Raw genomic sequence first — 23,638 nt, forward strand, 5'->3', positions numbered from 1 at the left:
AGAGTTGGCAAGCTTGTTAATATGCTTTAGGGTCTGGGAGTCCTATTCCCCCGTGTATCGGTGTCAGACTGAGGAGATTAGCTCGGATTCAGGGTTTTTCCTCTTCCATAGGAAATGTGAGAATGCTTTTTGAATCTTACTAAAGAAAGAATTAGGCAGCCATATTGGAACCGTTTGGTAAAGGTATATGAGTTTGGGGATGATGTATGTCTAAAGGAGATTCTTCCTGCCCCACCAGGACATAAAAGGGAGTTGTAATTCAGTAAGTTGCCATTGGATCCCTTGAAGGAGGGGAATATAATTAAGTTGGTATTGGAGTTTAGGGTCTACTCGTATTTGCATTCCTAAATATCTAATGCTCTCTCAGGGCCAACGGAAAGGGGAATTAGATTGTAGTCCCTTCGAGCAGGAGATCCTTGAAAAGTTGAGTGATGATCGACAGAGAGGCGACCATGTTTGAGGTAATTATAAGCAGATCATCCGCAAAGGAATGTTGTTTATGTTCATAATCATGTATCAAAATGTCTTGTATTTCTGGTGTTAACCTAATCTTTCTGATCAGAGTCTCGCTAACTAGTATATATATAGAGAAAGGGACAGTGGGCATCCCTGTCTGGTTCCATTCTGTATCATGAACGGAGTAGACAGGGACCCATTAACTCTCATGTTAGTGTTTGAGGAGCTGTAAAGTGTGGAAATAGCATGTATGAATGAATGCAGAATTTGGAACTGTGCCAAGGTGGCATACAGGAATTCCCAGCTAACCCCGTCAAAGGCCTTCTCTGCATTTGTGCCGAGAAGGACCAGCGGCATGTGCTTGTTTCTAGCATGCTCAATAAGGCGGATTGTCTACTTTGTACGAACCCGCTGAGCTCCCCACCCACCAGACTCGAAGAGGGTTTAAGAGGGAGGCCATTGCTTCCTCCCACTACTTAAGGTCGCATTTTAGAAGGGAGATAAGACCAGGGTCGGTTCTAGACAAAGTGTGGCCCTGGGCAAAACTAAAAGTAAAACTATTTTATGACCAGTCGCAATCAATAAGAGGCTCCCTTTAGTGTGGTAAGACAAATATGGTAGAATTTTATAGGAGATAGATGATAGGGAGATTGATGGGCAGCACAGTGGCTCAGTGGTGAGCACTACAGCCTTGCAGTGCTGTTCAACATCTGCAAAGAGTTTGTATGTGCTCTCCGTGTTTGTGTAGGTTTCCTCCATGTCCTCCGGTTTCCTACCACACTACAAAACATACTGGTAGATTGATTAGATTGTGAGCCCCATTGGGGACAGGGACTGATCTGGCAAACTCTGTGCAGCGCTGTGTAATCTGTGTGCGCTATATAAATAATGGAATTATAATTATTATGATAGAAGATAAATCTGAAAGATGATAGAAATTTCTGGATGCAGAACTATAGATAAGAAAAAGCGAGAAGGTTAGATTATAGGAAATAGTTAACTAGACAGATAGATATATAGATAAGAGTATCATCATCCGGGAATTCACCCAAGGGGTATTGCACCCTTTCACTGCCAGGTATTTCTGGATATTAAAATATTTACCTTCACATCTCCTAAATGTAATAGATGTGTAGAGTTCACAAATGCCTCACATTGATATTTTCAGAAATAATCATCATAATATCACTTAAACTGAAATAACTAAATATCTGCTTTTAGAAATTTTAAGACAGTCACAACCTACAAAATATATCAATAAAACAGATTAAAAAGTAAAGGTACTGGGGGCGGAGCTTGCCGCTGCAGGAGATGGCAGCATCCAACGAGAGTTCCGTGCGTAAATATCGATGATCCCCTAAGCTACAGGGGTACAAGCAGCAATCATTGTAAAGTACAGGGGCAGCATGCACAATAACCACCAGAGCTCACCCCGGCACGATAAAAGGTACAAAACCGGTACTCACGGAGGAAGCACAGCCTCAAGATCTCCCACAGCGTCACTATCCGAGATGGCTGCCGGAGACTCAGACGTGACAGAGCAATCTGAGGGGGAGGCAACGTATACAGGAGCAGTGGCGGAGACAGATGTTCTTAAAAATGTCTTGCACCGTTATCAAAGATATCATTACTTCAGCGCTCCAGCCGGTGATGAAGGAGTTGAACGAGATCAAAGCAGATATCCACCATATTGGACATAGAGTTGAGGTCCTGGAGGGCGCGCAGGAGGAATTTGTGGGTTTTGCGGAGGTGGTCTGTCAAAAGCTCTCCGAGAAAAGACGAACATCAGGCGATGGCCTTCCAGATCAGGAAAGGAGTCGGAGGAAGAATATTAGATTTAAAGGCCTCCTGGAGTCTTGGGCATTGGAGGTACTGCCTGCCGTCATGAAATAGGTATTTACCACATTGATTGGGGCCGAAAGAGCAGGAGTGGTGGTCATAGAAAGGGTGCAAACCAGCAACAACTGACCCCCTCAGAGATGTGGTCTGTGGACTGCTTAGCTTTAAGGACACAGCAGAAATACTGCGTAAAACAAGAGAGCACACTGACCTGAATTAGGAAGGGGCCAAAGTTTACCAGGACCTGGCAGCATCAACCTTAGCCAAGAGACGCAACCTAAAACCTCTGCTTCTTTAGCTTAGGGAACAAGACATCCCTTATAAATGGCTCTACCACTTAGTGCTCCACTTTTCAAAAGGTACAAAGCATATTAACATCAGGCACCCAAGAGATCTAGGAGCGTCTTGGAAGTGCCTAGATATCACTACATTAGATATCAAGTCCTGGATACCAACCACTCTCCCCCCGCTGAAAGCCTCCACACCATGGCACACTGCAGCTCCACCTAAGCAACAGAGAGCCAAGAAAAAAAATCTCTCAGGAAGGAAGACGACTGACCACAGAGGCCCGGGGTTATCTTTCTATTTGGGCAAAAGCCCCACTGAGGCACATCTCGTCTGGTTCGCCTGCTATGGACCCATTCAGAATACCCACTCCAGAGATTGTTGCGACCTCTCATGGCCATATATATGACCTGGAGGTTTTAAGCAAAATGCTGCTTCAAGGAGGGGAGACCACCAGAAGCCTGGAACCTTTCAAACTTACACGATAGGCCAGCAGAACAAGACCTGTCTACACACCAAAGTCCCTCCGGACTTCTTGCATCCACCATGATCGCTAACCATAAGTATATTTAAGTTTATTTCCCCTAGTCATCCTGGGGACTATTACTAACCCCTACTCTTTGAAGCATTGAATGTATGTTCTCAATAATTATGCATAGACTCTATAGGATGTCATATGTTTTGAGAAAAGAAAGGGGCGTCATCGTTACCAAGTGCATTTCAGCCAAGGGATGCTGATTCTACCCCCCCCCCCCGTGCAAAAAGGTGATTTAGTAAGGACAGCGCTAAAAGCTGTATCACCTGCAGCCGACAAAGGAGTTTTACAAATGTTATGATATTGCATCAAATATCACAGTTTGGCACAGTTTTCTGTTTCATCATATGGCACCTCCCCTGCCTACCCCACAAAGCCCCATCCATGCCCACCAACTCCCCCCCTTAGTACACTACCTCACCTGTGATAGACGACCGATCTCATACTTAACCACGTTAAGCACCGTTCCGCCAATTTTACACACAAATGGGTGACATTAGAGTAACAACATGGAATATTAAAGGGATAAATGTACCGGCCAAACATACTCAGCTCATCCTCCTTCTAAGACAACTCAGCACCTCAGTGGTACTCCTTCAAGAAACACATTTTAAGGAACAAATAAATGGTGTCATAGCTGCCACCCCTCCTCAGCATCTAGTGGAACTACTATAGGAATACATAAGGATATCCTTTTCGCCCTGAAAGATAAATAAATGGACGCAGATGGTAGGGGTTTATTTATTAAAGGGACAATAGGGGGGATAATTTACACTTCATTATCACACCTAATCAGGCACAATGCACCTGGTTATGTAATATTTTGAGAACACTCAAGCTTTTTACAGAAGGCACGTTGATAGTGGGTGGAGACCTAGATAGGACTTTGGACCCGCTTTTAGACTCATCCACTGGCCATTCAGCCTTATCCTTCAGAGCTCTATGCAGAGTTAAGATAACACTACATGACATGCAGCTCATTGATATATGGCACCAGCATAACCCATCAGGTAGGGATTTCACCTTCCATTCAGGCTCGCATGACTCAAAGGCTGAACTATGTGTTTACATATGATAGGCACCTCAAATCTGTACACTTCTCAGATATAGGAATTACCTCCATCTCATACCATGCACCAGTTACAGTGGAGTTCTCTGCCCTTCAGCTACCAATCAGAGATTGGACATGGAGACTTAATGATACGCTGCTGGGGGATGGAGCCTTGTTACAAGAGTTGAAGGAAAAACTTCTGGAGCACATAAGGTTAAACCCCACGCAAAAGGTAGACCCTTCTACTAAAGATGCTGGCAAGAGGCCTGCTTATGGAAATGGGGGCCAGAGTACAGAAAAAGAGGAAGGGGAGGATAAGAGATTTATTGCTTAAATTAACTTCCCTGGAGAGATGCTATAAAAAGTCAAAGGCAGTAGCTACGAAAGAAGAGCTGGCTCACACTTGTGAGCTTCTCAAGGATGAACTTAATGTGCAGACAACTAAGATATACAGTATATGAGGGCCAAGCACAGATTTTATACACATGGGGACAGGTGCAGCAAAGTAATGTCAGCTCTGCAGTTCATATAGAAAGAAGAGAGCTGGCACTCACCAATAAAAGTAGATTCTTTATTCAAAAACTTTAAAATACATCGTTGCGGGAGGGAACGAGACTGCGGGAGACTAACCACGGGCGACGGTCCGTTTCGCGCTGTACTAGCGCTTAATCCTGGAATATCAGCGCTTAATGTCAGCTCTGCTCAACAAAGCACGCACATTCGTCTCGAACATCAGGACACAGATGGGTGCTAGGTTATCCGACTCAGACGCCATCGCAAAAGAGTTCTGCAGGTCTGATGAGATAGGGAAATTCCTGGAGAACTTAAACTTACCCTCATTAGACTGGAAGCAAAGGGAAGACTTGATGAGGCCGGTCACAGCCGACGAGGTTTGGAGGGTGATAGCTTCTATCCCCATGGGGAAAAGTCCAGGCCCCGATGGGTTTTCCATTGTATTTTACAAAAATTTGGGGGACATAATCCTTCCCTACCTAACAGAGGCATGTAATGCATTGCTGCAGGGTGCATCCCATATGTTAAGGGCACACATAGCAATATTGCACAAGGAAGGCAGGGACCCGGAGTTAACCAGTAATTATAGACAGATTTCACTCCTAAATGTGGATTTGAAGATATGGGCTAGGCTGCTGGCCTGTCGCATGTCTCCATTGCTCCCCAGAATCATATCTAAGGGCGGGAGAGGAAGGAAACGGGACATCTCCTGGGGGCTATACACCATGCTCGTAAGATAAAAACAAATTTTACAGAGTAGACTGGAGGTTCATGGCAAAAACTCCCAGGCAAAAAATTTGGGTTCCCAGGGGCGTTTGTGTCAGCCATTTCAAATTCAAACCCCACCGTGCAAGTTAGGGTCAATGGTGTGCTTTCACCTTCCTTTAAAATCACCAACGGCACCAGGCAGGAGTGCCCTGATCTTATTCATTCTCTGATTGGAGGCACTAGCACAACACATGCGACATTCACCTTCTCCAGATGGGAAACAAGAAAATACAGCTAGTGGCATTTGCGGACGATCTGGTTTTTCTGATCACAAACCCCGGAGAAGCTCTGCTGGTAATTTGTAATACATCTGAAAGGTTCAACCATCTGGCAAACTTTAAAATTAACCTGACCAAGTCAGAAATATCTCCATTAACCCGAGCTCGGCTAACAAATTAAAATCCCTCTCACCATTTATATGGCAACCTGAAGCCATTAAATATCTGGGAATCAAACTCCCGGCTGCCCCTAAACATCTGTACAGGTTAAACTTTCCGCCTACACTAGCGTTGGTAAAGCAATTACTAAACTCGTATGACTTAGCCAACATTTCCTGGATGGGAAGGAAAAATGTATTAAAGGTGTATGTATTTTTTAACCAGGAATATGAATAATTTAATATAAATATTATTGTAAACAGTCACAGACCCTACTGTTACAGGCAAATTCATGTGCACCCTACACACATGTGGCCTCTCATGCACTTAAATAGCATACACCCTCACCACGGACCCATTCACATCCTATAGACTTTTTATAGTTTTATAATAGATAAGGTCACCTCTAAGCTAAATAACCCAAAGTATAGTAATCTGTTATTGTTTCATAGTAGATAAGGTTGGAAAAATACACAGGTCCATCAAGGGGGCCTGGGGCCCAAGCCCATAGCTCCCAGCCCTGGGAGCCTGATATTTCTGCATCCCGCACTGACCAGGGTTGTTCCCCCCTCCCTTGGACTTGGAGGAGAGGTAAGCTGCATCCAGTGTCACTACAATCAGGACCTCCCTTAGCTCTGGTTCATTCCTGTTCCCCTCTGTATAACACTGTATCCACGTGATGACTGCAAGTCAGTGAAAAGGACATGATCACACACAGCCACAGAACAAGGAAGGATAGAGGACAAAGGTCACAATATGGAGAACAGAGGACACAGTACAAAGGAGGATGGAGGACAGGGACCACAGTACAAGGGATGATAGAGGACAAGAGGCCACCATACAAGGTGGGATGGAGGACAGAGGCCACAGTATAATGGTGGATGGCAGGGGCGTCACTAGGTCAAAAGATCCGGGGCTCGTGCCCCGGATCTTTTGGCTGGTGCCCCGGATCTCCCTGGGCCGGCAGGACATTTGTCCCACTGCCCGGGCATCCTCCTCTCTCTTATCACCATCCGTGTCCTGTGGACATAGATCGTGATGAGAATGAGTGCACAGTGTACACTGCTTTCCCTACAGGACCTGTGATGATGTCACGATCACATGACCTGCAGGGAGAAGCAGTGCACGAAGCTGCACAAGTCAGGTGAGAGGGAGAACACAGGGGGATCTGTATGGGTACAGTACAGGAGGGCTGTGTGTGGGGACATTACAGGAGGATTGTTTGTGGGGAAATTACAGGAGGATTGTGTGTGGGGACATTACAGGATGACACTAGAAGGGGGCTGTGTTTGGGGACATTAGTGGGGGACATTACAGGTGAGGGCTGCATGTGGGGACATTACAGGTGAGGGCTGTATGTGGGGACATTACAGGTGAGGGCTGTATGTGGGGACATTACAGGTGGACATTACAGGGTTGCTGGGTGTGGGGACATTACTGGGGGACATTACAGGTGAGGGCTGTGTGTGGGGACATTACTGGGGGACATTACAGGGGTGCTGTGTGTGGGGACATTACAGGGGTGCTGTGTGTGGGGACATTACAGGTGGACATTACAGGGATGCTGTGTGTGGGGACATTACACGGGGCCTGTTTGTGGGGACATTACTGGGGGACATTACAGGAGGATTGTGTGTGGGGACATTACAGGATGACACTAGAAGGGGGCTGTGTTTGGGGACATTACAGGTGGACATTACAGGGGTGCTGTGTGTGGGGACATTACTGGGGGACATTACATGAGGGCTGTGTGTGGGGACATTACAGGTGGACATTACATGGGTGCTGTGTGTGGGGACATTACTGGGGGCTGTCTGTGGGGACATTACAGGGTGCTGTGTGTGGGGACATTACTGTGGGACATTACAGGGGTGCTGTGTGTGGGGACATTACTGTGGGACATTACAGGGGTGCTGTGTGTGGGGACATTACTGGGGGACTGTGTGTGAGGACATTACTGGGGGACATTACAAGGGTGCAGTGTGTGGGGACATTACTGGGGGACATTACAGGAGGGCTGTGTGTGCGTCATTACTGGGGGACATTACAGGGGGGCTGTGTGTGGTGACATTATTGGGGGACATTACAGGGGGCCTGTGTGTGGGGACATTACTGGGGGACATTACAGGAGGGCTGTGTGTGGGGACATTACTGAGGGACATTACAGGGAGCCTGTTTGTGGGGACATTACTGGGGGACATTACAGGAGGATTGTGTGTGCGGACATTACAGGGGTGCTGTGTGTGGGGACATTACTGGGAGACATTACAGGGTTGCTGTGTGTGGGGACATTACTAGGGGACATTACATGGGTGCTGTGTGTGGGGACATTACTAGGGGACATTACAGGGGGCTGTCTGTGGGGACATTACTTGGGAACATTACAGGGTGCTGTGTATGGGGACATTACAGGGGGACTGTGTGTGGGGACATTAATGGGGACATTACTAGGGGACATTACAGGGGGCTGTCTGTGGAGACATTAATGGGGACATTACTGGGGGACATTACAGGGGTGCTGTGTGTGGGGACATTACTGGGGGACATTACAGGTGGGGGTTGTGTGTGGGGACATTGCTGCAGGACATTACAGGTGGGGTTGTGTGTGGGGACATTACAGGGGTGCTGTGTGTGGGGACATTACTGGGGGACATTACAGGGGTGCTGTATGTGGGGACATTACTGGGGGACTGTGTGTGGAGACATTACAAGGGGGCTGTCTGTGGGGACATTAATGGAGACATTACTGGGGGACATTACAGGGGTGCTGAGTGTGGGGACATTACTACGGGACATTACAGGAGTGCTTTGTGTGGGGACATTACTGAGGAAAATTACAGGCGGGCTATCTGTGGGGACATTACTGGGGGATATTACAGGTGGGGGTTGTGTGTGGGGATATTACTGGGGGAAATTACAGGGGTGCTGTGTGTGGGGACATTACTGGGGGACATTACAGGGGTGCTGTGCATGGGGACATTACAGGGGGACTATGTGTGGGGACATTACAGGGGGGCTGTCTGTGGGGACATTAATGGAGACATTACTGGGGGACATTACAGGGGTGCTGTGTGTGGGGACATTACTATGGGACATTACAGGAGTGCTGTGTGTGGGGACATTACTGAGGAAAATTACAGGGAGTGTAATTGTCCCCACACTATTGTGTATGGGAGCATACAATGATAGATCTGTGTGACGCTCAGTGCAATTTTCTCCTTAAATTGTTTGGTTTTCCCTGTGGATTTAACGTTCCCTTTCCTGCATATTTTGGTGAATATATTGGTGTGGGGTATATATAATCTCCTCACATCTTACTGTTTTAGGAAAGTATATTTTCTTTATATAAGTATTCTGTATTTGTACATATTTTTAGGGAATTTTGAATGTTAATTGCCAAATGCATCGCCTGGTTGTCTGCTTTCAAAATTATAGGTTTTATGGCGCCTTTACTTTTTATTCTGTTTTATTGCTATATTTTGCAGGTTGTGACTGTTTTAAAGCAGATATTTAGTTATTTCAGTTTTAGTGATATTATGATGATTTATTCATGTGAACATATCAATATAAGGCATTTGTGAACTCTACACATGTCCATCTACTACATTTCGGAGATGTGAAGGTAAATATTTACCTTCTGTTTGGAGCACATTTTTTGCCATCAAAGTCAAATTTTAAGTATCTTTTATAAAATGTTGGTTGAATTCCCGGTTGAAGATGCTTATCATCTATCTCCTGTCTATATATCTATCATCTATCTCCTACCATCTGACCATTTATATATCTCGCTTTTTCTCTATCTCTTTTTTAATCAATCTTCTATTTCTCTTCTACTTTATTTATCTCTCTTATCCATCTACTGTATATATCATCTACTTTATAGTTCTGCATCTAGAAATCTAGAAATCTTTCATATTTATCTTCTATCATAATCATTATAATTTATAATTCTTTATTTATACACCGCACACAGATTACGCTGTACTGCACAGAGCTTGCCAGATCAGTCCCTGTCCCCATGGGGCTCACAATCTATTCAACCTACCAGTATTTTTTTGGAGTGTGGGAGGAAACCGGAGGACCCGGAGGAAACCCACGAAAACAAAGAGAGAACATACAAACTCTTTGTAGATGTTGACCAGTGCTGCAAGCCTGTAGTGCTAACCACTGAGCCACCGTGCTGCCCATCAATCTCCCTATCATCTGTCTATCTCCTATAAAATTCTCCCATATTACAGTTTGTTTTACCATACTAAAGGGAGCCTCTTGCTGACTGTGACTGGTCATAAAATAGTTTTATTTTGGGGCCCCACTTTTAGTTTTGCCCAGGGCCCCACTTTGTCTAGAATCAGCCCTGAGTAGTATTTATAATAACACATTCTCTATTAACAAAAATGTTATTAACTGTTATTAACAAAAATGTCAGCATTTCACAGATAGAAGTCCAAACTGTCTCTATCAGTCGTGGTGTACCCAATTTCAGCTGCCCCTAGACACAACCCTGTAACTTCTGATTTAGGGTTTTGGTTCGCCATCTTGGATTTCTGTGTGACAGCCGTGCTTTGCTGAATTTTTTTAAAAAAATTTCGCTTGACACACACTTACCTGCACCCAAGATAGGACAGTGAACTCCAGCGAACTCCAGCAGACTTCAGCGCAGCAGCGACACGTGGTGGACATCGGGCGCACTACCTTAGTGAATAGCCGGAAGACCCGAATCCTCGATGGAGAACGCGCCGCTGGATCGCGATTGGACCGGGTAGGTAAATCTGCCCCAGTATGTTTTGAAATAAAGCACATGGGTCTTTGGATGCATGCATTTTTGTCTGCTGTGTTTGTAACATGTTTCATAAAAATGTTTCTCAATCCATTCTGAAATGGTTGTCTATTGATTTTTACTGCTTTAAACTGAACAGCAAAAAGAGAAACTAAAAAAAAAAACCCTATTGTTTCCAGTGTAATTTAGAGGACATTAACAAATGGAAAGGCCTGTGCCATTTTAACACTGCAGGTGTTTCATGGAACATAGCATATACACTTGAGTATAAGATGAGTTATTCAGCACAAAATGTGTATGTTACATGGGAAAGTCTGTCTGGTGTGGGCCTTGGTGTAAGTTACATGGGAATATGTGTCTGGCGTGGGCTGAGGTGTATGATACATGGGACTGTGTGTCTGGTGCGGTGTATGTTACATGGGAAAGTATGTCTGGTGAGGGCCGTGGTGTATGTTACATGGGGCTGTGTGTTTGGTGGGGACTGAGGTGTATGTAGATGGAGTGGTTGGCGGCTGTATGTAGATGTATTACTGGGGGGTTCGCGGCTGCATGTAGATGTATTACGGGGTGGTTGGCGGCTGTAAGTAGATGTATTACAGGGGATGAGATTACTGTATGTAGATGTATTATTGGGGGTGAGGCTGTTGTATATAGATGTATTACTGGTGGGTTGGCGGCTGTAAGATGTATTACTGGGGGGTTGGGGGCTGCATGTAGATGTATTACTGGGGATGAGGCGGCTGTATGTAGATGTATTACTGGGGGTGAGGCTGTTGTATATAGATGTATTACTGGGGGGTTGGCGGCTGTATGTAGATGTATTATTTGGGGTTGGCGGCTGTACATAGATGTATTATAGAGGGATTGGCGGCTGTATGTAGATTTAGTTATGGGGGATATGCTACATTCAGTGGGGGCCTCCACCATACTTTGCGGGGTCCTTCCCCTGGCAGAATCAAGCAGGCAGTTACAGGTGGCAGCCCTGGGGTCCTTCATCGAACCCCAGGGTTTCTAGAGAAGTGATTTGCACCCCTGCACCCCATGCAGCAGGATGACTGTGTGGGGAACAGGTGGCACAGTCCTATAGATGATGCGGTCAAATGTAGGTTAAACAGCTGGAATCGTGGCTATCGTGATCCCTGCTTTTAATGCTGAAGCTCAGCTGTCAAAAAGTGCAGGAAGGGGTTATCTGCTGTAACATCATTTTTTAATTTTTTTCTTAAGTTATGTTACTATATAAAGTACTTCCACTAGCCCGTTAAGGGCAGAGCCATTGCCCTGTAACTCCCACTATTTTTCAGCTCTCTGACCCTTAAATACAACCATTTGGGGATGTTAAAATCCAGGCTCCCATTGACTTAAATTGGGTTAAAGACGGAGTCAACCCTCCTGAGCAAAATTCATCTCTAATCACAGTACACTTGCAAAAGGAAATAAATAGTAGGAAACATTTTGATATCTATCCATCCCACATAAACATGAACTCTTACTCATAATCATTTGGGGATTGGTTCCTGTTAAGCTTTACCAGTGAGCCTATCATTATTATTAATTATTTTTAAGACTTGAGAGGGGTGTAATATTTTTTTATCTGCTAAGAACACCAGTATGGTGGCTGAGTGAGTAGCACATCTGCCTTGCAGCACTGGGGTCCTGGGTTCGAATCCCACCCAGGTCAACATCTGCAAAGCGTTTGTATGTTCTCTCCGTGTTTGCGTGGGTTTCCTCCGGGTACTCTGGTTTCCTCCCACACTTACATACTGTTAGGTTGTTTAGATTGTGAGCCCTATGGGGACAGGGACCAATTTGACATGCTTGTGCAGCGCTGCGTAATCTGTGTGCGCTATATAAATAAAGAATTATTATTATTATTATTATTTATTGAAATAAAATATATGAGAATAAATAATTGACACGCTATGCATTTGAAAAATCTACAGTGGATTTTCTTTATGAATAACCTGCATGTAATCCAGGAATAGAACACTTAACATACCTTGAGATGAGGTTCTTTCAATATTGGAATCAATATGATTGAAGGGAACGTTATAAGAAATGTGACCTAAAAAAAAAGAATATCAATGAAACATAGCTTATTCATATTTACATAATCATAAAATTCTTTCTATGTACATATTTCCAAGAATAAAGTGGAACATAAAAATCTATTTTGATATATGGTTACAACAGAATGTTTATATAATTTTAATGTACTAATACACTAATGGACAGCTCAGAGATCTAATGATCTTCTTACACCTATGCCTTTAACAAAGACAAGGGGACATCCTCTACAATTCATTTTCAAATGTATGAGCAGTGATACTATGTCACAGGGTGTTAAGATGGTTTAGATGCTGCACAAATTTGGGTTTTCCCTTCTTGACAGGACAAATATCATACTGATATATGAGAGATCACAGGTTAATGTTCATTTTTAAAGCTAGTAATTTGGCTAGTAATTAGTAATTTGTATTAACTCGAGTATAAGCCGACCCGAGTATAAGCCGAGACCTCCAGTTTTATCACCAAAAACTGGGAAAACCTATTATCTTGAGTATAAGCAGAGGGTGGGAAATGCATTGGTCACAGCCCCCCCCCAGCATATAGCCTGTAGTATACAGCCAGCCTATTCTGCCCCCTGTAGTATACAGCCAGCTCAGCCTGCCCCCAGTAATATACAGCCAGCCCATTCTGCCCCCTGTAGTATACAACCAGCCCATTCTGTCCCAGTAGTATACAGCAAGCCCATTCTGCCCCCTGTAGTATACAGCCAGCCCAGCCTGCCCCCAGTAATATACAGCCAGCCCATTCTGCCCCCTGTAGTATACAGCCAGCCCATTCTGTCCCAGGAGTATACAGCTAGCCAGCCCAGCCTGCCCCCAGTAGTATACAGCCAGCCCATTCTGCCCCCTGTAGTATACAGGCAGCCCATTAAGCCCATTTTATGTATTTAAAAGTGTGAAGAAAAACTGGACAGGGGAAGATTTTTTTAAAAGACGAGTCCGAGGGAAATTTACTGGATATTCACTCTGAAAACGCTAATACCACAAGGGTTAAATACAGACTTTGAATTAACCTCTTGAATTAACATTTGAATTAACTTTTGGAATGAAGGGATTAAAACAGTAATGCATAAACTAAAAAGGGTAAGTTGTGTAAGGGTTGAAATGCTTTCTGTAAGAAAGTGGATGGTGCATTAAAGAAATAAGGTGAAATGCTGGTCTAATAACTAAAGGGGTTTTAGTTGTTTAAACATTTCAAATATCAATGCAACAAAATTGTAAAGTGGTGAAGTAAAATTAGGTTTGAATGTGTTTTACTAAGTATATTATTATTTGATATGAAATAGCTTCATTTATAACCTATGTGAATATAACATAATAAAGAAGAGAGCATGAGGTCTGTGGCTATGTCCCAGAAGAAGAAGGAGTGGCAAAATTGGAGTCACGTGATACACATTAGTCATAACACTCTGTAACAGTGGCGACGGGTTCCGCTCCTTGTCGCGTTCCCCTTCGCAAGCTTACCTTCAGTCACCAATGTGAGGGAATACAATCCAGTTTCTTTTGTATGTTCTACCACCATGTGTCTTTACAATGCCTCTATGCATAGTACCATCCCCCACGCACACAGGTCATCTTACACTGATATATCCTGTTCAAGGCAGAGAACTGTGACGCATGCTCTGTAAAGTGTCCTTTGTTAAATTGGAATTCTCTCAAACATGTGAAGGTCTGAGAGGTTCACCGAGCTGCTCGTACTATACAATGATTTGGACCCACATCACATCAGAGATAGAAATATTTCTCTAACAAATTGGTGCCGACCCCGGGACGGGTTTTAAATGAAACCTACCGGACATTTTGTGGATCATCCTTTCAGGACAGACAGACAGACCATGCAGCTGCACAAACAAAAGGTAAGAAGCTTATTCTTACAATTTGCTCTGTCTCTCCTTGTTTGGATTGTCCCACGTCCGGTGAGTTGCATGCCTATATTACAAATTCCAAAGAATCTTGTTATTTTATTTTAAAACTCCATGTGATGTGTGGTAGTATATATGGATATTGTGTGAGTTTGAACATGTTTGCTTGATAGCACTTTATTGTGATACTGCACTGTACTGGTTTAGGAAAGTAACATCCTAGAATAGCCCCCTACCTAAAGCGTCAGCCTTGAAAAGTAGTTGGTAGATCGTAATTCGCTTGAGACAAAGGAGACTGAGTTTGGACAGTCAGACTTTATACATTTTTTTGTGGTAGGATCTCAATCTGCTTGAAGGAAGGTGACTAGGGACAGTTATACTTGACGGGCAGTTATAGGTTAATAAAAGTTGTTAAACTGCCCTGAGGAAGAGAGACTGCGTGTGTATGCCAGCACTAGAGATATATAGACAATTATGGGAAATTTGCTAGGTAGGATGAGAGGCAATTCTGAAGGAAACCAGCAGTACAGATCGTGAAAGAAGGAAAAGAGGCTGTAAAAAGTTGTCAGAGAGTGTGGAAAAGGGCAGGTATGCCAAAAGATGGTAGTTTAGATGTTAGTAAAAGAGGCTGGTTGCATGATAATGATACGACGGTAATTGCAAGTAGATAGAAGAAAGTTATAGATGAAGTGACCAGAGGAGGTTATAAAGAAACAGCCATAGGAAATCGTGTGTTGTATGAGTGTTATGACGATGACGGACAAAAACGCTGGACAGACAAAAGACAAATTCAGGGAAAAGTTCTACCTCCACCCTAAAATGGTGGATGGACTTGCAGAGTTTGTGGAAACAAAGACCCAGACTGGCAAGAGACATGTGCAGCGTGGCACCTAGACCCAATCCCCACACTGGAATATATCCGATCATGACAAGATTAGAAAATGTGCAGGCTCTGTAATGTCTACTTGGACCCCCAGAACAAAGGAATAGGCTTCAAATGTTTCTCCTGTAGGGGGCATCCTAACTTGATATACATTAGTAGATCAGTGGTATGGGGGAATGATGTATTGCCTAAAGATCATTGGATTTCCACCCACAGTCCACTCAGCTGTATTTAGCTGTATTTGGCTATGGCTGTAACTATAGAGGACAACTAAGATAGTACCCAGGGAATAAATGTGGGAGACTGTGCCTGCTTATCTAAGAGTCACCTCTCAGAACTTCAAAGTCCAAAAACCCGGGTAGTAACTAGAGATGAGCGAGCACTAAAATGCTCGGGTGCTCGTTATTCGAGACGAACTTTTCCCGATGCTCGAGTGCTCGTCTCGAATAAGGAGCCCCATTGAAGTCAATGGGAGACTCGAGCATTTTTCAAGGTGACCAAGGGTCTGCACAGGGAAGCTTGGCCAAGCACCTGGAAACCTCAGAAAATGATGGAAACACCACGGAAATGGACAGGAAACAGCAGGGGCAGCATGCATGGATGCCTCTGAGGCTGCTTAATCGCACCATTATGCCAAAATTATGGGCAACAGCATGGCGATGACAAAGTGACTGAGTGAAGCTAGATAGCATCTAAAACATCCAATAATTGACCCTGACACTATAGAAGACGGCATGCAGAGGCAGCGGCAGCAGTGGCAGGCTAGAGAGTGGCATGGCGACATACCCCAAATGGACTCAGGCTTCAAACCACTTTAAAAAATTCCTTTTGGCGACGATAACGTGTAGCACTGTATGTATCAGTATTTTGCCTGGTTAAGGTGGCAGAGAGGAACCAAAGGAGGTGAGCAAGAAGCCCTGAAATGATTTCATATGTGAACAAAAGGTTGACGGTATATTTAGTCGATAACACAGAATGGTGGCGACATAGTGACCAAGTTCCATAACGTATCTGGTGAAACACCCGTAAAATGAGCCTGACACAGCTCGTTTGATAAGGGGATGACATGTGGAGGCAGCCATGGAGACGACTTCCATGATTAAGAGCGACAGTATGGGGCATCCATATTGCGCTGCTATGATTGAAACTTCAGGTCTCCAGCATGGTGGCGACAGATGCGCCGAGTTCCATTATGTATCTGGTGAAACACCTGAAAATTCTGCCTGACACAGCTCGTTTGATAAGGGGAGGATGTGCTGTATTTCCTCTCGTGCTCCAGCGTCTGGGGTATAGGCAGTTGAAAGTTGCACATGGAGACATTGGTGGACGCTGTGGAGGATCGTGGAGGCGAAATGGACAGGAAACAGCAGGAGCAATATGCATGGATGCCTCTGAGGCTGCCTAATCTTGGGATGGAGCTGGCGGTCCCCTGCCACGCGAGCTTTCGCCTGTCCAAGCCCCTGCCTCTCAGCTCCTCCCCACCCAAAATGGGCCTGGGGGCCAGAAGCGTTTACTTTGAAAAAATTATAATTTTCAAAGCAGGCGGGGGCTACAAACAGCACTTCTAAGAACCTTTTTTTATAAGATCTAGTGTAGTACTGTTCTTATAAGTAATTGGCTTGGTTATGGCGGTTATTCAGGTTGAGCTTCTTTCACCTGGTGGAGAATGGAAATCCTGAGAAATCCAGGCTTTATTCATCTTGATAAGCGTCAGCCTGTCAGCGCTGTCAGTCAACAGGCGTGTACACTTATCGGTGATGATGCCACCAGCTGCACTGAAAACCCGCTCAGACAACACGCTAGCGGCAGGACAGGCAAGAACCTCCAAGGCGTACAGCGCCAGTTCGTGCCACATGTCCAGCTTTGAAACCCAGTAGTTGTAGGGAGCTGTGTGATCATTTAGGATGATGGTATGGTCAGCTACGTACTCCCTCACCATCTTTCTGTAAAGATCAGCCCTACTCTGCCGAGACTGGGGACAGGTGACAGTGTCTTGCTGGGGTGACATAAAACTGGCAAATGCCTTATAAAGCGTACCCCTGTCAGTGTTGGACAAGCTGCCTACTCTCCCTCGCTACTTGTCCCGCAGAAGTACACCCTCTGCCGCTAGCGCTGTCAGAAGGGAAATACTGTTTCAGCTTGTGCACCAGGGCCTGCTGGTATTCATGCATTCTCACACTCCTTTCCTCTCCAGGGATGAGAGTGGAAAGATTTTGCTTGTACCGTGGGTCCAGGAGAGTGAATACCCAGTAATCGGTCCTGGAATAAATTCTTTGAACGCGAGGGTCACGGGATAGGCAGCCTAGCATGAAATGTGCCATATGCGCCAGAGTCCCAACGCGCAACAATTCACTACCCTCACTGGCCTGACTGTCCATTTCCTCCACCTCCAACTCCTCCAACTCCTCTTCTTCTGCCCATACACGCTGAACAGTGAAGGACGAGCAATGCTCCCCTCTTCTGTCTCGCCAACATTCTCCTCCTCTTCCTCCTCATCCTCCTCCACCTCCTCCGATATGCGTTGAGAAACAGACCTGAGGGTGCTTTGGCTATCAACAAGGGAATCTTCTTCCCCCGTCTCTTGTGACGAGTGCAAAGCTTCCGACTTCATGCTGACCAGAGAGTTTTTCAACAGGCCAAGCAGCGGGATGGTGAGGCTGATGATGGCGGCATCGCCACTGACCATCTTTGTTGACTCCACAAAGTTACTCAGCACCTGACAGATATCAGACATCCACGTCCACTCCTCATTGTAGACTTGAGGAAGCTGACTGACCTGACTACCAGTTCTGGTGGAAGTTGACATCTGGCAGTCTACAATCGCTATGCGCTGCTGGTAAACTCTGGATAACATGGTTAATGTTGAATTCCACCTCGTGGGCACGTCGCACAACAGTCGGTGAGCGGGCAGTTGGAGGCAGCAGCATCTGTGGTGGACTTCCTGAAATGCGCAAGGATGCGGCGCACCTTCGTGAGCAAATCAGACAGATTGTCGTATGTCTTGAGGAACCGCTGAACTATGAGATTTAACACATGGACCAGGCATGGCACATGTGTCAGTCTGCCGAGAGCCGCCACCAGGTTACGACCGTTGTCAAACACAACCATGCAAGGCTTCAGGTTCAGCGGTGCCAGCCACAGATCATTCTGCGCCATGATGCCCTGTAATAGCTCTTGGGCAGTGTGCCTTTTATCACCTAGGCTCAGCAGTTTGAGCACCGCCTGCTGTCGCTTAGCGACGGCACTGCTGCTGTGCTTAGAGATACCGACTGATGGTGCCATGCCCACGGATGGTAATTCAGAGGAGGAGGTGGAGGAGGGGTGGGAGGAGGAGGAGGCATAGTAGGCCTGAGAGACCTGGACCGAGGTAGGCCCCACAATCCTCGGCGTCGGGAGTATATTACCAGCCCCAGGGTCAGACTCGGTCCCAGCCTCCACCAAGTTAACCCAATGTGCCGTCAGCTATATATAGTGGCCCTGCCCGGCAGCACTCGCCCACGTGCCCGTGGTCAGGTGGACCTTGTCAGAAACTGCGTTGGCCAGGGCACGGATGATGTTGTCTTACACGTGCTGGTGCAGGGCTGGGACGGCACTTCGGGAAAAGTAGTGGCAGCTGGGGACCGAATACCGAGGGGCGGCCGCCGCCATGAGGTTGCGAAAGGCCTCGGTCTCTACCAGCCTATAGGGCAGCATCTCCAGGCTGAGTAATTTGGAGATGTGGACGTTGAGGGCTTGGGCTTGTGGGTGGGTTGCACTGTATTTCCTCTTGCGCTCCAGCGTCTGGGGTATAGACAGCTGAACGCTGCGGATGGAGACATTGGTGGATATTTTTGATATACACTGGCGCAAAGATGTAGTTGGGTTGGACAAAGTGCTTAAATAAGCAAAAAAAGAGAAAGGAAAAAACCTTCGCTGGTAAGGACAGTGTGCCTCTCCACTGCTACAAACACTACTTAAGTAAAAAACAAGGATACCTGCGCTGGCTATAAAATTAGGACTATTAGGTTCGGATAAACGCTATACCACTAACGGATCTACAATGATTTAAACATCAGTGTGCACGATGCACTAACCTGTAAGTGGCACCCCTCCTGTGTGGGAAGTTTGATTCCTTCCGTTTAGTGAGGTTTTGTCCCGTAGGTCTCGTAAATCTCATGTAGAGCAATAATCTTTTCGTGAGGTGTATTTCACTTCGGATAGCGTTTCCAAGCCAAGTAGTAATCCACAAAATGTATTTATTGTTAAAAACATAATATTAAAAAATCATTGTTTCCACCACTGTTTTAATTAATTAATTAGTTGTCTTCCTAAAAAAAGTACATATATATATATATATAAAAAAAACCAAAAAAAAAAAAAAACAATTTGATGGCCGCCCACTATCACGCCATTATAAGGACAAACACAATGGAAAAATCGAAGGAAGTGTAATATTTGGCATTGAACAAGTGAAAAAGAACTGGAGAGGGGGCAATTATATTAAATGTATGTCAAAGGCAGAAAGCCGATGGATATTCGAGCTAGATACGCTAATCCCTAATGGTTTGAACAGCGAGATCGAATTATTTGCATTTTAAGTGGAAGATTTACACTGGTACCCACTGCCCAATTGAAATACACTGATATATATATACTTTTTATTTTTATACACTATATATATATATATATATATATATATATATATATATATATATATATATATATATTTATGTACTTTTTTAGGAAGACAACTAATTAATTAATTAAAACAGTGGTGGAAACAATGATTTTTTAATATTATGTTTTTAACAATAAATATATATATTTTTTTATAAATTAATAAAAATGTTTTGAGAATGGCACCTTATCTGGGTATAGCGATACAACAGAATTATAAAAAGACGCATTTTAAAACTAAACAGAACGAAACTATTTGTCCAGACCAACCACAAGAACTTGATCAGCTCTCTCCCTAATAATGGCACCGTACCTATAAGATTACCCGCATCAGTGAGATTAGGAATTCAACCCTGAGGAAGAGAGCCGGAGCTCTCGACAACGCGTCGGTGGAAAACCCTTTTGTCTCACCAGACGGACCGTACCTAGGGTGACGTCACCGGTACCTTGTTAGTCAGATACAGCGAAACCACCGGCCGGGGCTCGCGTGCTGATCTGCATTTTGTGGATTACTACTTGGCTTGGAAACGCTATCCGAAGTGAAATACACCTCACGAAAAGATTATTGCTCTACATGAGATTTAGAAGACCTACGGGACAAAACCTCACTAAACGGAAGGAATCAAACTTCCCACACAGGAGGGGTGCCACTTACAGGTTAGTGCATCGTGCACACTGATCTTTAAATCATTGTAGATCCGTTAGTGGTATAGCGTTTATCCGAACCTAATAGTCCTAATTTTATAGCCAGCGCAGGTATCCTTGTTTTTTACTTAAGTAACATTGGTGGATGCTGTGGAGGATCATGGAGGCGAAGGTGTGGTTTTCTAACGGGAGGTGTTGGGCAGCAGATGACACAGGGGAAGGAGCAGTGGTGTTCCCGGCCGGAGGTGAACGGCCTTGGTTCCATTGAGTGGGGTGTTTAGCATTCATATGCCTGCGCATACTGGTGGTGGTTAAACTGGTAGTGGTGGAACCCCTGCTGATCCTGGTGCGGCACAGGTTGCACACCACAGTCCGTCGGTCATCCGGTGTTTCTTTAAAGAACCTCCAGACTTCCGAAAATCTAGCCCTCGCCACGGGAGCTTCACTATGTGAAACATTTGGCGCTGATGCACCAGCTCTGGCCCTGCCTCTCCGTCTGGCCCCACCACTGTCTCTTTCAACCTGTTCTCGTCGAGGACATGCCTCCATCTCAGAAGCACTGTGTTCACCCGGCCTCTCAACCCAGCTTGGGTCTGTCACCTCATCATCCTCCGATCCCTCAGTCTGCTCCCCCCTCGGACTTCCTGCGCTGACAACAACTTCACCAGTGTCTGACAACCGTGTCTCCTCATCGTTCGACACCTCTTTACACACTTCTTCCACTATGTCAACAATGTCATCATCACCCACAGACTGCGACCGAAAACCTGGGCATCAGGAAAGAGCTCAGCAGCAACCGGACAAGTGGTTTGTGACTCTGGGAAGGGTCCAGAAAACAGTTCCTCAGAGTATGCCGGTTCAAATGCCAAATTTTCCTGGGAGGGGGCAGACTGGGGGGAAGGAGGCTGAGGTGAGGAGCTGGTGCTCTACCACGAGTCCCAGTAACTTGAGACATGAACCTAGGGAGTGTAGCTTTGCGGCGTTCCCCTGCTCCCTCATCAGCAGGTGGTGTCTCACCCCGCCCCCAGGACCACGGCCTCTGACCCCTGCAGTAGTTGGACGCTCTCGTCCTCTACCCCTACCCCTAGCCCTCGGGTTCAACATTTTCAAAATTAAAGTGTTAACTGTAAATTTTAAAATTTTTTTTGTTTGTGTTTTTTTTTTCTTTTTTGTGTTTTTTGTGTTTTTTTTCTTTTTTGTGTTTTTTTTTTTTTAAACAAAACTATCAGAAGAAATCACACAGCAACCAGTGAAGATGATGTTGATTGCTATGGCTAGTTTCTAACCTACACTGACAGCACACAACAGGATTTTGTGCTGTGCCTGTGATGACTTTCGGTTTTGAAAAAAAAAAAAAAAAAATCGTCAGACTGTGCCTAATTCAATAAAACCCCTAATAAATTGTCCCACTTAGGTGTTTGAGATGGATATGTGTGTCACTAAGAGCTAAATAGAACGTTCGCAAGTCTCCCTGCAAATTTGCCACAATATGGTAATAGCTGCACTACTAGTGCCAGAAAGGCCAGCCACAAGCAAATAAAAAAAAATAAAATATATAACACTATTGTAGCCCTAAGAAGGCCTGTTGGGTTTTTGTATGGCTAGTTTGCAACCTACACTGACAGCACACAACAGGATTTTGTGCTGTGCCTGTGATGACTTTTAGTTTTGAAAAAAAAAAAAATCGTCAGACTGTGCCTAATTCAATAAAACCCCTAATAAATTGTCCCACTTAGGTGTTTGAGATGGATATGTGTGTCACTAAGAGCTAAATAGAACGTTCGCAAATCTCCCTGCAAATTCGTCACAATATGGTACTAGCTGCACTACTAGTGCCAGCAAGGCCAGCCACAAGCAAATAAAAAAAAATAAAATATATAACACTATTGTAGCCCTAAGAAGGCCTGTTGGGTTCTTGTATGGCTAGTTTCTAACCTACACTGACAGCACACAACAGGATTTTGTGCTGTGCCTGTGACTTTCAGTTTTGAAAAAAAAAAAAAATCTGCAGACTGTGCCTAATTCAATCAAACCCCTAATAAATTGTCCCACTAAGGTGTTTGAGATGGATATGTGTGTCACTAAGACCTAAATAGAACGTTCGCAAGTCTTCCTGCACATTCGTCACAATATGGTACTAGCTGCACTACTAGTGCCAGCAAGCCCAGCCACAAGCAAAGAAAAAAAAATATATTCTAGCCCTAACAAGAGTTAGGTTCTTGTAGACTCACTCCTGCCTAACAGTAAGCTAATATAACACCCTAACCCTAAAAATCAAAACGGCGGGAGATGCCATTTTCTCGAGCTGGTGAAATATTCGTCCGTGTAACGAGCAGTTTTGAGTACGCTAATGCTCGAACGAGCATCAAGCTCGGACGAGTATGTTCGCTCATCTCTAGTAGTAACATATTTGTTACGGATCTTGGACTTCTGTGGAGAGAACTCCTGGACGTTTGTGCAGTCCCAATTGGATTCCCTTAGCTGACCCTTTCCAGATACTGTAGGTGTCCTATGAGGTTTATTCCATTATATAGTCCAGCAGATTATGGCAAAGATATAAAAAAAATTGTCTATATCATGTGTAGTGCTAATGGTATTTCATTTGAGTTGCCAGATGTGAGGAAAGTCCAGTGATGTATGTTTTTTTTTTTTTTAAATCGCTTTATTGGCACAGAAATGAAACGGTGCAACATCACAAAACAAGGATCATTAGCTGAGGTATATCAGATATAACAGCATATATCTTTACACAATAATTTGTCATGTGTGATAACATCTGTACAAAAACAGCGATCCAGTAAACCCCTCCCCAACCCATACATAGAACAGTAACCAACCTGGTCGAGAGGTGTCAAGAGAGAAATGGAGTTAAAGATAAGGTAGTAACAATGGTTAGGCAACAAGGTAACCCACCACCCTATTTCT

The 23,638-nt window shown here is 44.7% G+C and overlaps 1 protein-coding gene across 12 annotated transcripts in view; it reads right to left on the minus strand.

The window, feature by feature from the left end:
• The window catches only part of ADGRL3 (adhesion G protein-coupled receptor L3), a 1,100,912-nt gene that overhangs the window by 729,044 nt on the left and 348,230 nt on the right, over nucleotides 1-23,638 (minus strand). For all 12 annotated transcript variants that reach the window (XM_072113828.1, XM_072113827.1, XM_072113826.1 and 9 more), the window contains one exon: nucleotides 12,598-12,663. In XM_072113828.1, the coding sequence (XP_071969929.1) occupies nucleotides 12,598-12,663 (66 nt within the window). The remainder of the gene's footprint in view (nucleotides 1-12,597; nucleotides 12,664-23,638) is intronic.

This window comes from Engystomops pustulosus, chromosome 1, assembly GCF_040894005.1.
Source record: "Engystomops pustulosus chromosome 1, aEngPut4.maternal, whole genome shotgun sequence".
Classification (NCBI taxonomy): Eukaryota; Metazoa; Chordata; class Amphibia; order Anura; family Leptodactylidae; genus Engystomops; species Engystomops pustulosus.